The 15099-nt window shown below is 46.8% G+C and overlaps 1 protein-coding gene and 1 non-coding gene across 15 annotated transcripts in view; both read left to right on the top strand.

The window, feature by feature from the left end:
• Positions 1 to 15099, top strand: part of ARMC9 (armadillo repeat containing 9) — a 178672-nt gene that overhangs the window by 128729 nt on the left and 34844 nt on the right. For 13 of the 14 annotated variants that reach the window (XR_008682040.2, XR_016039369.1, XM_088844844.1 and 10 more), the window contains one exon: positions 10146 to 10250. Coding sequence is in view for 12 of the 14 variants with exons in the window: in XM_088844844.1 (XP_088700970.1) it covers positions 10146 to 10250 (105 nt within the window). In the remaining 2 variants the exon portion in view is untranslated. Of the gene's footprint in view, positions 1 to 9651; positions 10121 to 10145; positions 10251 to 15099 lie in introns of those variants that run through there. The other variant, XM_088844881.1, reaches the window with a different exon arrangement.
• Positions 6340 to 6445, top strand: LOC129538800 (U6 spliceosomal RNA). Its single transcript, XR_008682335.2, has one exon. It is a non-coding gene; the product is annotated as a U6 spliceosomal RNA (small nuclear RNA).

Raw genomic sequence — 15099 nt, 5'->3', positions numbered from 1 at the left:
AACTCGAAGCCCAGGCAGCAGTAAAACCTTACCTGGCTGTCCCAGACCTGACCTCTGGTAGGGCCTCACATAGCATTACCTTTAAGGAACCCCGAGTGAAATTTCAGGATGGCGGGTACACCACACTTGGCAGAGCTGCCAGCTCGGGGGAACAGCAAAAGAAGGCAGCAGCCCTTGGCGGAGAATGATCAGGACAAGGGGCTGAATGCCCGTGAACCTGGTGTTCCAGTTCAGTCAAGAATGGGTTCTGCATCCATGATGAGACAGGATGGATGGAAAGAGAGAGGACGAGATGGGGTGGGGTGGGGGGTTGAGGGGTGGGGAAAGTGGGATGGGGGGTTGGGAGAGGAATGGGGGGCTGGGGGGTGCGGATCCAGCCCTTGGCCCTCCTCTCCCCTCTCCCTGTCCCGTTGTGCTCAATCTCCACCAGGCACTGAGGTCCAGCCTGTGCCTCCCTGGAAACAGGCTTCTCTACAGGGCCCCAGGTCGTGGAGTCAGAAAGTTCTGGGTGGAAGGGGGGCTGCCCCAAGCTTAGAGTGCAGACTTCCCCCTCCAGGCCAGGCTCTCCCTGTGGGCTTGTCACTCCTCTCCAGCTCAGGTTCCACATCACACAAAGCAGGTGTCATGAAAGGAAACCCCACGGAGTCCTTGTGAGATGAGGTGAAGTGCTGTGGAAGTGCACGGTGGCTTCCTCCATGCTCACATGTAAGCTGGAGAGGGTAGCACTTCCTCAGCAGCCCCAGCAGTGAGTAAGACAGCGCGGAGGGCGAGGACACGCTCCAGGGTGGACTGGAACCTTCCTGAGTCTGCTGGTTCTGGTCTGCTCTGGGGGCCACCTAGGATACATCGAATCCCCTTTTCCTAAGACAGCCTCTCCCACCCCAACCCACCCCAGGGTGACAGGGTCTAGTGGTGGCAGGTGGCGCTGACTGACCGTGTGGTGAAGAGACCTGTGGAGACAGGGGTGCACCCTGGAACAGCCTCCCTGCTGCAACCCCGCAAAGGCAGTCCTCACGGGAACTGGGGGCTTTGGCATCCTTTGGAAACTGACTGAGATAAATCACATTCACCAAAATGGCTAGGAATCAGCTTGGAAATAAGGGCGGGTACTTAGGTTTGCAGAGCAGAGCTTCCTCTTCCTGTTGGCAAGTTTTAGAGGAAGCAAATTCCACGTGGTTGAGTGGGTGAAAAGACTCTGATGCTGGGAAAGGTTGGGGGCGGGAGGAGAAGGGGACGACCGAGAATGAGATGGCTGGATGGCATCACCGACTCTGTGGACATGAGTTTGAGTGAACTCCGGGAGTTGGTGATGGACAGGGAGTCCTGGCGTGCTGTGATTCATGGGGTCGCGGAGAGTCGGACACGTCTGAGCGACTGAACTGAACTGAACTGAACTGAACTGAGTGGGTGAGGATTCAAGAGAAGGCCTGGCTCGAGGATGTCAGGGACTCTTGTCACCCAGACATGCCGGCCTGGGGCAGCCCTCTGCCCTGAGACTGCCAGACCCTGGGCCTGCTGCCCCTCCAGGGCCTCTTCCTTCCTCTGGCCTCACTTCACAGCAGGCCAGCTCCCCTCACGTGGACACATTCTTTCCTTGGATTCTACCTCGGTCAGGTGATGGGATGGTCAGTTTCATATTATTTATTTGTTTATAACTTATTTTAATTCATGTATTTATTTGACTGTCCCAGGTCTTAGTTGCAGCATGTGGGCTCTAGTTCCCTGACCAGGAATTGACCTGTGCCCCCTGCATTGGGAGCATGGAGTCTTAACGACTGGACCACAGGGAAAGTCCCTGGTCTGTCTTGTATGGATCTTCATAATCTAACCTACAGAGGACAGTGTAGTCTCCGAAGTGCTGGCAGGGAATGGGGGAGAGTACCACAGCTTCCCCAGTGTCAGCTGGCATTTGATTAGACGCAGGCTGGGGACAGTTCATATATACTCAGTTCAGTTCAGTCGCTCAGTCGTGTCCAACTCTTTGCGACCCCATGGACTGCAACATGCCAGGCCTCCCTGTCCATCACCAGCTCCCACAGTTTACCCAAATTCATGTCCATTGAGTCTATGATGCCATCCAACCATCTCATTTTCTGTCTTCCCCTTCTCCTCCTGCCTTCAATCTTTCCCAGCATAAGGATCTTTTCAAATGAGTCAGTTCTTTGCCTCAGGTGGTCAAAGAATTGGAGTTTCAGCTTCAACATCAGTCCTTCCAAGGACTGATTTCCTTTAGGATGGACTGGTTTGATCTCCTCGCAGTCCAAGGGACTCTCAAGAGTCTTCTCCAACACCATCATATATATACTATTATTATTTATTATTATTATCATATATACTATTATTTGGTTTTTAACTCCTCTCTTTTTGTATATTTGAAAGCTTTTTTTTTGAGATCATTGTCAGTTCAGTTCAGTTCAGTTGCTCAGTCATGTCCGACTCTTTGCGACCCCATGAATCGCAGCACGCCAGGTCTCCCTGTCCATCACCAACTCCCAGAGTTCACCCACTCATGTGCATTGAGTCAGTGATGCCATCCAGCCATCTCATTCTCTGTCGTCCCCTTCTCCTCCTGCCCCCAATCCCTCCCAGCATCAGGGTCTTTTCCAATGAGTTAACTTGTCGCATGAGGTGGCCAAAGTATTGGAGTTTCAGCCTCAGCATCAGTCCTTCCAGTGAACACCCAGGACTGGTCTTCTTTCGGATGGACTGGTTGGATCTCCTTGTAGTCCAAGGGACTCACAAGAGTCTTCGCCAACACCGCAGTTCAAAAGCATCAATTCTTTGGCGCTCAGCTTTCTTCACAGTCCAACTCTGACGTCCATACATGACCACTGGAAAAACCATAGCCTTAACTAGACGGACATTTGTTGGCAAAGTAATATCTATTCACATAATGATAGAGAAAAATCTTGTATACCTTTTACCCAGTTCCATCCACTGCTAACATCATACAAACTACAGTATAACAACCACCAGGGTATTAACACGGATGCGTTCAAGAGCCAGAAGATTTCTATAACCACCAGATCCCTTTTACAGTCACACCCGATTTACTCCTTAAACCCTGGCAACCACTAGTCTGTTCTCCATATCCAGAGTTTTGTCGTTTTGAGAATGTTATATAAATGGAGTCACATAGTATGTAACCACTAAGGACTGGCTTTTTTCATACAACAGATTTCACTGGAGGTTCATCCAGGTGTGTGTGTGGTCAATAGCTCATGGTGTGGCTGGACCACAGTTTATTTAACATCCTCCTGTGGCAGAAGGTCTATTGTTCCCAGGTTTTGGTTTTTACAGATGAAGCTTCTGTGAGCATTCATATACAGATTTTTGTGTGACAGTAAGTTTCCATGTCTCTAGGATAAATGCCTAAGAGCATACTTGTGGGTTGTATGTAGTTGCATGTTTAGCTTTTTAAGAAACTGCCAAACTGTGTTCTAGAGTGGTTGTACCAGTTTTGTGTTCCCACTAGGAATAGATCTACTTTCTCTGCATCCTCACCAGCATTTGATGTTGTTACTGTTTTTTAGCTTAGCCATTCTTATAGGTATGGAGTGACTTATTGCGGTTTTAATTTACGTTTTCCTAATGGTGAATGATGTTGAGCATTTTCTTGTGCTTATTTGTCATCCACATGTCCTTTTTAGTGAAACGTCTCTTCATATATTTGGATTGTTTGGGGAACTTACTGTTGAGTTTTGAGAGTTCTTTATATATTTTATATATTTAGATACTAGTCCTTTTTCAGATACGTGTTTTCCAAATATTTTCTCCCTGTCTATAGCTTTTCTTTTTGTCCTCTCAACAGGGTCTTTCAGAGAACAAAACTTTTAAAATTTCAATAAAACTCCCATTTATCAAATTTTCCTTTTGTACTTCAAGTATAAGAACTCTTTGCTTTGCCATAGATCCTAAAGATTTTCTCCTTTTTTTTTTTTTTCTGATGATTTGATAGTTTTACATGTAAGTCCATGGTCCATTTGGAGTTATTTTTTTATATTATAAGGTGTGAGAATTAGTGTAAAGTTCATTTTTTCCCTGTGCATATCCAGTTGCTCTAGCACTCCTTATTGAAAAGACTGTCCTTCCTTCCTCTGTTGAGTTACTTTTGCATCTTTGTCAAAAATCAGTTGAGCATATTTGTGTAGGTCTGTTTGAAGTTCTCTGTTCTGTCCAGTTGATCTGTATGTCTCTCTGCCAATATCAAGATTATCAGTCGTAATTCTAATACATGCATAATGTCAACTGGAAAAAATTGCACAGCCTAAATGTTAAGAGTTATGTTTTATTTGGGACCTTGCTGAGGACGATAGCCTGGGAGACAGCCTCTCAGACAGCTCTGAAGAATTGTTCCAAAGAGATAAGGGAGGAACCAGCTATAATAGGAGTTTTAACAGACATCTCAAGTTAATGATCTTAGTGCTTTTCTGTGTCTGGGAGGATGCAAGTGTCTGGACTTGTTGAAATTACTTCTGTGATAGTCATCTTACCTGTGTAGAATCAGCTGCGCTGGCTGATAGCTCTGTGAGCACTGATGACTCCCCAGTTACTCAGCAGTCAAGAATCCACCTGCAGTGCAGGAGATGCGACTGGAGCCACAGGTTCAGTCCTGGGTCAAGAAGATCCCCTGGAGAAGGAAATGGCAACCCACTCCAGTATTCTTGCCTGGAAAATCCTATGGACAAAGGAGCCTGGTGGGCTACCGTCCATGGGCTCACAGGAGTTGAATCCAACTTAGTAACTAGGTACACACACATCCTTCATTTACTGAAATGGCAGGCAGTGTTCTTTGTCAACAATAATATCCTGAAATCTAGTAGACTGATGCCTCTCCCTTATTCTTCTTTTTCAAAATTATCTTAGCTATTCGACTTCCTTTGTCCTTCCATGTAAATTTTAGAATAGTCTTGGGTCCATCTACAGAAATCCTGCTGGGATTTTTATAGAAACTACATGAAACTTATATATCAACTTGGGGAGAATCGACATTTTAACTATGTTGGGTTTCTTTTTTTAATATGTATTTATTTATTTGGCTGTGTTATTTCTTAGCTGCAGCAGATGGGATCTTTGTTGAGTCATGCATACAAACTCTCTCCCAGTGGCGTGCAGGTCCCAGAGCGCTTGGGCTCTGTAGTTGCCAGGCATGGGCTTAGTTGCTCCTCCGCATGTAGGATCTTGGTTCCCAAACCAGGGATCAAACCTGCATCCTCTGCATTGCAAGGCAGATTCTTAATCACTGGACCACCGGGAAGTTCTGTGTTGGGTTTCTAATTCATGAACAAGATTTGTCTTTCCATTTATTTAAACCTTTTTGATTTCTTTCATTAGTGTTTTGTAGTTCTCAGCATACAAGTCCTATACGTATTTGGTTAGATTTATACCCAAGTATTTCTTCCCAGGTGGCTCAAGTGGTAAAGAATCTGTCTACCAATGCAGCAGGCACAGGGGTTGCAGATTCGATCCCTGGGTTGGGAAGATCCACTGGAGAAGGAAATAGCAAACCCACTCAAGTATCCTTGCCTGGAAAATCCCATGGACAGAGGAGCCTGGCAGACTACAGTCCACAGAGTCACAAAAAGTTGGACATGACTGGGCATACATCCACACACTTCTTTTTATGAAGATACTATCATTGTCTAGTTTTGGTACCAGGGTAATGCCAGCTTCATAAAACAAATTAGGAAATATTTCTTCCTCTTCTGTTTTCTGGAGAACATTGTGTAGAATTGATGTTCTGTTCAGTCACTCAGTCCTATCTGACTCTTTGCGACGCCATGGACTGTAGCACGCCAGGCTTCCCTGTCCATGTCCAACTCCCAGAGCTTGCTCAAACTCATGTCCATCCATTCAGTGATGCCATCCAACCATCTCATCCTCTATCGTCCCCTTCTCCTCCTGCCCTCAATCTTTGCCAGCATCAGGGTCTTTTCCAAGGAGTCAGTTATTTGCATTAGGTGGCCAAAGTATTGGAGTTTCAGCTTTAGCATGAGTCCTTCCAATGAATATTCAGGACTGATTTCCTTTACGATTGACTGGTTTGATCTCCTTGCAGTCCAAGGGACTCTCAAGAGTCTTCTCCAACACCACAGGTCAAAAGCATAAATTCTTCGGTGCTCAGCTTTCTTTATAGTCCAACTCTTCCATCCATACATGACTACTGGAAAAACCATAGCTTTGACTAGACGGACCTTTGAAGGCAAAGTAATGTCTCTGCTTTTTAATATGCTGTCTAGGTTGGTCATAGCTTTTCTTCCAAGGAGCAAGCATCTTTTAATTTCATGGCTGCAGTCACCACCTGCAGTGATTTTGGAGCCCAAGAAAATGAAATCTGTTGTGCTCGCTTCAGCAGCACATATACTAAAATTGGAACGATACAGAGAAGATTAGCATGGCCCCTGCGCAGGGTGACATGCAAATTTGTGAAGCGTTCCATATTTTTAGAAACTATAAAACTCCTAGGGGAAAACATAGGCAAAACACTCTCTGACATAAATCACAGCAGGGTCTTCTATGACCCACCTCCCAGAGTAATGGAAATAAAAGTAAAAATAAACAAATGGGACCTAATTAAACTTAAAAACTTTTGCACAATGAAGGAAACTATAAGCAAGGTGAAAAGACAGCCTTCGGAAGGGGAGAAAATAATAGCAAACAAAACAACTGACAAAGAATTAATCTCAAAAATATACAAACAACACCTATAGCCCAATTCCAGAAAAATAAATGACCCAATCAAAAAATGGGCCAAAGAACTAAACAAACATTTCTCCAAAGAAGACATACGGATGGCTGACAAACACATGAAAAGATGCTCAACATCACTCGTTATCAGAGAAATGCAAATCAAAACCACAGTGAGGTACCATCTCACGCCAGTCAGAATTTCTGCTATCAAAAAGTCTACAAACAATAAATGCTGGAGAGGGTACAGAGAAAAGGGAACCCTGTTACACTGTTGGTGGGAATGCAAACTAGTACATCCACTATGGAGAACAGTGTGGAGATTCCTTAAAAAACTGGAAATAGAATTGCCTTATGACCCAGCAATCCCACTGCTGGGCATACACACTGAGGAAACCAGAATTGAAAGAGACACGTGTACCCCAATGTTCATCGCAGCACTGTTTATAATAGCCAGGACATGGAAGCAACCTCGATGTCCATCAGCAGACGAATGGATAAGAAAGCTGTGGTACATATACACGATGGAGTATTACTCAGCCATTTAAAAGAATACATTTGAATCAGTTCTAATGAGGTGGAAGAAACTGAAACCTATTATACAGAGTGAAGTAAATCAGAAAGAAAAACACCAATTCAGTATATTAACGCATATATATGGAATTTAGAAAGATGGTAACGATAACCCTGTATGCGAGACAGCAAAAGAGACACAGATGTAAAGAACAGTCTTTTGGACTCTGTGGGAGAGGGCGAGGGTGGGATGATTTGAGAGAATAGCATTGAAACACGTATATTATCATATGTGAAACAGATTGCCAGCCCAGGTTCAATGCATGAGACAGGGTGCTCAGGGCTGGTGCACTGGGATGACCCTGAGGGATGGGATGGGGAGGGAGGTGGGAGGGGGTTCAAGATGGGGAACACGTGTACACTCGGGGCAGATTCATGTCACTGTATGGCAAAACCAACACAATAATGTAAAGTAATTCGCCTCCATTTAAAATAAATAAATAAATTTTAAAAAATAAAATAAAAATAAAATCTGTCGCTCTTTCCATTGTTTCCCCATCTATTTGCCATGAAGTGATGTTACATTTTTTTTTCAAAAGTTTGATAGAATTCTCCAGTGAAACCATGTGGGCCTGGAGATTTCTTTGGGGGAGATTCTAAAATTATGAATTCCATTTTCTTAATAGTTATAGGATTAATAGTTATAGGATTACTCAGGTTATGAGAGTGTAATAATTTGTGTTTCTTATCTAATTTGTCAAATTTGTGTACAGTTGCCCCCTGCTATCCTTTTTTAAAATGTGTTTTTAACTGGAGGATAATCGCTCTACAATGTTGTGTTGGTGTCTGCCATACAGCAGTGTGAATCAGCCGTAGGTGTGCATGCCCCCTCTCTCCTGAACGTTCCTCCCACCCCTTTTGATGTCTGCGGGTCTGTAGTGATAGCTTCTAGTTCATACCTGATGTCAGTAGCTTATGTATCTTTTCTTTGTCAGTCTCACTAGAGGTTTGACAATTATATTCATCTTTTCAGAGCCAGCTTTTTAGTTTCACCCATTTTCTCTTTTGTTTTTCCGTTTTCCTTTTCATTGATTGCTGCTCTTCTATCACTGCCTTCATTTTGCTTGCTTTGGGTTTGCTTTGTTCTTCCTTTTCTATGTTCTTGAGACTTGCTGGGTTTTTTGTTGTCATTTAATATTTATTTTTATTTGACTGCACCGAGTCTTAGTTGCAGCGCATGGGATCTTCGACCATTACTGCAGCATTCAGGGCCTTTTTAGCTGCAGCATGCGGGACCCAGTTCGAACCCATGTGCCCTGCAATGGGAGCTCGGAGTGTTGGCCACTGGACCACCGGGGAAGTCCCAAGACTTTGTTTCTTTCATTTGTTTCAAAAGTGTTTGTGATTGCTCACTGAAGCATTTTTATGATGGATCCTTTAAAATTTTTTTCAGATAATTCTAGCATCTCTGTATCCTGATGTTGGCATGTATCATTTTTCTCTTAATTCAGTTAGAGAACACTCTGATGCCTGGTATGATGAGTGATTTTTTTTAGTTTAAACCCCAATACTTTGGATACTATGTGATGAAACTTTTGACTTATGTAAATCTTCTGTTTTATCTGGCTTCTTCTGACGCTGCTCTGGCAGGGGAGCAGGGGCTCCTCTTCATTACTGTTAGAAGTGTGTGAAAGTCCAGATTCTGCCCCTGGTCTCTGTGGAGACCCAGTGGAGGGGAAGCGGGGCGGAGACTCCTCGTTAGTGCAGAATGGGGATGGGAGTTCTCCATCCCTATGAGGCTTCTGCCAAAGGAACGGCGCATTACTGCTCCCCACACGGCCCCCGACACCGCAGGAGCATGGAGAAACATGGCAGTGGTGGACATCTTGAGTCTCACCAGGGCTTCTCTGACCCCATCCCCAGTTGGGGGATGGGCCATCTCATTACTGCCGAGTGAGGGTGGAAGTCCAGGCTCTCCACCAGGTCTCTTCTCTCCCTGGTGCTGGGATGTGGGGGTGGCTCATTACCACCCAGCAAGGTCGAAACTCCCCCTCCCTACTTGTCCTTCTCTGATATCACAGCCTGGCGAGGGCAGAAGTCTCAGCTCCCTTGATGGTGTGCTTGGGGGTTGGTTGGGGAGGAGGGGTGACAGTGTTTGCTCCGGTGTCTGCTTAGTGTCTAAAAGTCCCATCACACTGGGCACCGCCCTTTACTGGTTCTTTGGCTAGAGAGGGCAAACGTTTGTCTTCCCATTCTCATTTCTGGGTTGCTGCCTTCTTCAACGCCAAGTCTAGAATCTCTGAGGCAAAATGTAAACCCGGGGACTCACCACTTTTCATTCCTTGGGTCCCAGAACAGGCAGCCAGTCTGCCTTCTCCTCTCCACCTTTCAGGGTCTTCAAGGTTTATTTGGTACATAACGTCCAGTATTTTTGGTTTTGCTTCCCCACAGGGAAAAAGATGTCCACTCCTTCTTGGAAGCAGAACAACTCTTATCTTTTTATTGAGTCTACTCACTTACAGACTGTAAACTTCATGAGAAGAACAAGCCTGCAATATACAGTTTTGTATTACCTGTAAGGTCTGTGCATATGGACGGGCTTAATAGTTATTTGTAGTCTGGCTGGTTCACATGGTCTTGACCTCACAGAGAAAAACATTCTGAGAGCTCTAACTAGGAGAGACCGTTCAATAGTATCTTGTTGAATCTGTTCCCGCCTGTGGTCGTGGAAGTGGTCATTAGGCACGAGACTTCTTAAAGAGGTGGGTTGGTATTTTCCTTTTCATCTTCACGGAGGTCATGAGCCGAGGGCATTCTGCCCTTGAGACCCTTGAAATGCCAACCCAAGGCCTTCCCGTTTCACGACAGGTGGCCACTCAGAGAGCCACCCTCTGGGGACTTGCTAGCAGGGTCAGAGCTCTCACTTCCTGTCTCCTTTGAAATAGGAGGATCACAACACTATGGAAGCCGATCTGGACAAGGACGAACTGATCCAGCCCCAGCTTGGAGAGCTCTCAGGGGAGAAGCTTCTGACCACGGAGTACTTGGGAGTAAGTACCATGTGAAGGGAGTGAGGACCCCGTATAGAATGGAGAGATGGGCCATTGATGGACTTAGCGTTTACAGTAACACACGAGGATTTGGCTTGATCTGATATGATACTGTGTTTATGAGAAGTTCCATCATGGCCAACCTGCTTCCAGGGGCCCTAAAGGGCACAGTGGCCCTAGTTACTATCCTAAAAAACAGACCCGCTGGCAAACAGAAGGAGGTTAGAGTATAACTAAAAGGCACACTCTAGAGCCTTCGTAATGTCTAAAGGTATGCTCATCCTTGTGTGTGTGCATGCATGCTAAGTCGCTTCAGTCGTGTCCAGCTCTTTGCGACCCTGTGGACTGTAGCCCACCTGTCCGTGGGATTCTCCAGGCATTCTTGCTATGCTCTCCTTCAGGGGATCTTCCCAACCCAGGGATCAAATCTGTGTCTCCTGCATTGGCAGGCAGGTTCTTTACCACTAGCACCACCTGGGAAGCCCCATGCCCATCCTTAGGAGTAATCATTTACCCATCTAGATTCTTGGGTTTTTTGTGCCTTATCTATGAGAAGGGAAGGCTGCTGCAGGTTTGTCAGTCATCAGCACACAGTTCAGTTCAGTCGCTCAGTCGTGTCCGACTCTTTGTCAACCCCATGACTGCAGCACGCCAGGCTTCCCTGTCCATCACCAACTCCCGGAGCTTGCTCAAATTCATGTCCATCGAGTCGGTGATGCCATCCAACCATCTCATCCTCTGTCGTCCCCTTCTCCTCCTACCTTCATCAGGGGGTTTCCCACCTGAGTTCTTCACATCAGGTGGCCAAAGTATTAGAGCTTCCGCTTTAGCATCAGTCCTTCCAATGAGTATTCAAGACTGATTTCCTTTAGGATTGACTGGTTTGATCTCCTTGCAGTCCAAGGGACTCTCAAGAGTCTTCTCCAACACCACAATTCAAAAGCATCAATTCTTTGGCGCTCAGCTTTCTTTATATAGTCCAGCTCTCACATCCATACGTGACCACTGGAAAAACCATAACTTTGACTAGACGGACCAGCACGCAGGGGATGGCCAAAACCATCAGACCAGATGAAGTCACCCACCGAGGCAGAGGGTGGACAGGGAGGGGGCGGGGCAGAATACAGAGGGCCCACCAGCATGTCGGGAGCAGGGGAGGAAGAAAGGCGGCCCCTGAGATGGACGGAAAGGGGAATAGTCAGAGAGACTTGAGGAGAACCAGGAGAAAACAGTGCTGTGGAAAACAGGAGGGAGAGATCTTTCCTGGGTTGAGTGGTCACTCGAAGCTTTGAGAGGCCTGTGGAGTCACACGTTTGTGAGGGGCCATGATCTGAGCTCCCCAAAGACTCTGCTACTGTGGGACCCTGTGGTCCCACCCACCAACCACACGGGGAAGGTGTGAGTCGGGGGAGCTACCAGTCGGCTGGGAGAGGATGGCAGCGTCACGGAGCCTCGATCCGAGAGTGCACGGGTGAGCAGTGGGCGCTCAAAGCTAAGATCTGGAAGGAGGAGCAGTTGCGAAGATTGAGGCCAGTTCAGACTGAAGCCCTGTGACGGACAGCTGAGCACACGGGGGTGAAGGCTTTAAAAGGGACTCCTGAAATTCTGATGCTGGTGGTTGACTGGGTCAGTTACATGGATCCTGAAGTCTCCTCAGGTTGGGCAGGTCAGCATTGGGGCTGGGAGCCAGGCTCTCAACAGCTGAAGCAGAGACAGTGACTTGGGAAGGGTAAAGATGGCGGATGCAGGTGCGTGAGCCTTCACAGGGGCAGGCGGAAGCAGAAAGCCTGTCCATTCCCCTTGCTGCCCCACCCAGGCCCTCATCACCTCACCCTGGGCACTGGTCTCCCTGGTCACCTCATTGTTCATGGCGTTTCCAGGGTCCCCTGGCTGGAGCCAGTGTATGCTGGCAGAACTTGAGTTTGGAGGACAGCCAAGGGCTGGGCATGAGGGCATTGTCGGCGAGGGTTTTGGAGTTTACCCTGCATGAGCTGGGAGGTTGTCGGAGGGCGCAGAACAGGGGAATGACTCAGTTTGATTCATGTTTTACTACATTAACTTCTGTTTTCACTCGGGCTGCTTTGTGAAGAATAGAACATAGAGGGGCAAGAGTGGATGAAAGAAGGGAGATGATGTATGAGGCTGGGTGACCACTGGCCCCCAGTCACGGACAAGCGCCACTGCCCCTCAGAACGACTCAGGGATCACAGGACCCTAACTGACCGCAGACGGAGGTCAAGCGGGGAGGTGCTCGAGAAAGGCGGGGAGTGAGGCACCCGGGTTCCAAACTGTTGCTGGAAGTCATTGAGCCCTGACATCTGTGAGGACACTGGCTTTGTCAGGAAGGACGGAGCTACATTGGAGAGAACGTGCATGTTGAAAAGCAAGATGGTGAGAAAAGCAGAAGGCATACTAGTGGGGCTTCTCTGGAGGGTGGTGGCGGAGCTGTTGAGAACACAGCCCTCAGATGCTGGGTCTTTCCAGCATACAAGCAGCAATGTTAGGACGGAAACCCCACCACGGCCCCTCCCCTAATAGCTTTTAGCTCCTCTGCACAATGAAATGCCGTGGCTGAGATGGTAACTTAACTGAAGATTTTTAACAGCAACAACAAAACCAGACCGTGAACATGCTGTGACTCCCAGCTGGATCATGCAGGTTGGCAAGACGCAAAAGGGACAGAATTTTTAAATCAATTTTTAAATGCCTGACTTAATGGCATCCGGAAATGGTGTCACTTTACCGCTGTCTGTAGTTCTAAATCTCCTTAATGCATCGGTACTATTCTTTTTACCAGAAGGAAATATTTAGAAAAGTTGCACGCATGCTTGTTTATCTCATCAGTGTCCGTCTCTTTTCAGTGGCAATGTGAGTGGTAAGAGTGAAGAGACGGGAAGCCCCAGTGTATTTGTTTTCTAATAAACTGGATGGCTTCAAATAACAGAAATGTGTTCTCTTCCACTTCTGGAGGCCAGAAATCCAAAATCAAGTTGTCCCACAATTTTTCTGGCTCTTGCAGCTTCTGGCGGCTGCAGGCCCTCATTGACTTGTGGCTGTGGACCTCCATACTCTGCCTCCATCTCCAATAACCTTCTCTTCTCTTTATGTTCTCTATCTTTAAAAAAAAAAAAAATTTATTTATTTGCCTGTGCTGGGTCTTAGCTATGACACTTGGAATCTGTTTTTTAGTTGCGGCATTCGGGATCTAGTTCCCTAACCAGGGATCGAACCCAGGCTCCCTGCATTGGGAGCACGAAGTCATAGCCACTGGATGACCAGGGAAGTCCCTCTGTTCTCTCTGTCTCTTATAATGACACTTGTCACTGGATTTAGGATAATCTAGGATACAGTCCATAGGGTCACAGAGAGGCAGACACAAGTTAGCAACTGAACAACAGCAACAGCTTAACTACAGTTTGCAAAAACTCTTTATCCAAACCAAGCCACATATGCACAGGTTCCTGGGATTAGTACCTGGACAGACCTGTGGGCGGCGGCCACCATGCCACCCACTGGGCTCAATCACCAGAGGATCCCCTATGGAAGCAGTGTAAAGTTTTATTAGAAAACTTACTGTCGAGCAGTAATCACTGAGGTTATACATGTACTCCCTGTTTGCCATCTTTGTTCCTTAGATCTCCTTAGCTGCCCTTAGTCACCCGGTCTTTTTCTTTTTTTTATTTGACTGTGCCAGGCTTTAGTTGCAGCATGTGAAATCTGGGATCTGTAATTGTGACATGTAAACTCTTAGTTGTGGCATGTGGGATCTAGTTCCCTGACCAGGGATCAAACCCCAGGCCCCATGCATTGGGAGCACAGAATCTTAGCCATTGGACCACCAGAGAAGTCCCAGACACCCAGTCCTGATTTGAAATTGGCAGCTGGCCAGCACTGCAACTCACCTCACCTGCCCCCCTTGGGCTCTGGTGGGTCACACTAGGGAGGGTTGGTGGGGGAGGCGCTGTAAGCTTGCTCACATGGGGGCTGCTAACTGCTTGTGCAGAAGGAGGGAACCTGCCAGAGATAGGAGTTGCATTTCCCTAAGGAATGTGCCCCCAAATCACAACTTGTACCTTACCTCCCATTCTGATGTACTAGGGCGATTGTAGATCTATCAAGATCAGTAGAAAAATGGTGATTTTTTTGAAAACTGTATTCAAAAAAATTTTATGGAACCTGAGTCATTTGCTGAACATATCACAGAATCCTAGAAAAGTCTGACAAGCTGTTATCTTCCAGAAGTTTATAAAAGAGGACACAGAGCAGATAAACCTGTGCTATTGATGAGGGCTGGAGATAACAGGGAGGAGTGATCAGGGGGTTGATGGTTCTCATCCTGTGTGGCTGGCCCAAGGCTTCTCAAAGTCCCAGACCATTGAATGTGGGTTCACATAGAATCTAGTCCCCACCCCAGACCCCCTTACCATAATCTTAGGAGTAGTTATTGTACACACCAGTGACTGAAAAGCTGCTAGTTTGGGGGTGAGGATGGAGTACGAGGGTGCCCCCCCCAGGGTGTTCTGAGAGTGAAAAGGAGCCCTTTCCTAGGATTCCTGGACTCATGGCCCTTCCCCTTCTGAGCACTGATGGGCACCCCTGAACCCTAAAAGGCCACACTTGCTGCCTGTCCACACCCCCTCAAGGGCAAGCAGACAGCACTGAGCACTGCAGAGCCTGGGGGCCATGAAAATACTGATGACCACAGAGAGCTCAGAGAGTCCCTGAGAATAGCAGTGGTCACATCAAATGTATCCTTTACTCATAATTCTGGTAAAGAACAGCACCCTTTTGTGTTTCTTCTTCAGTAGCAGGGCAAGATTGATGACTTGCCAACTTCTGCATGCTTGGT

The sequence above is a fragment of the Moschus berezovskii genome, chromosome 2 (genome assembly GCF_049115385.1).
Source record: "Moschus berezovskii isolate FMDL1 chromosome 2, NW_MosBer_1.0, whole genome shotgun sequence".
In the NCBI taxonomy this organism is placed as follows: domain Eukaryota; kingdom Metazoa; phylum Chordata; class Mammalia; order Artiodactyla; family Moschidae; genus Moschus; species Moschus berezovskii.
This window is presented reverse-complemented; position numbering and strand designations above follow the sequence as displayed.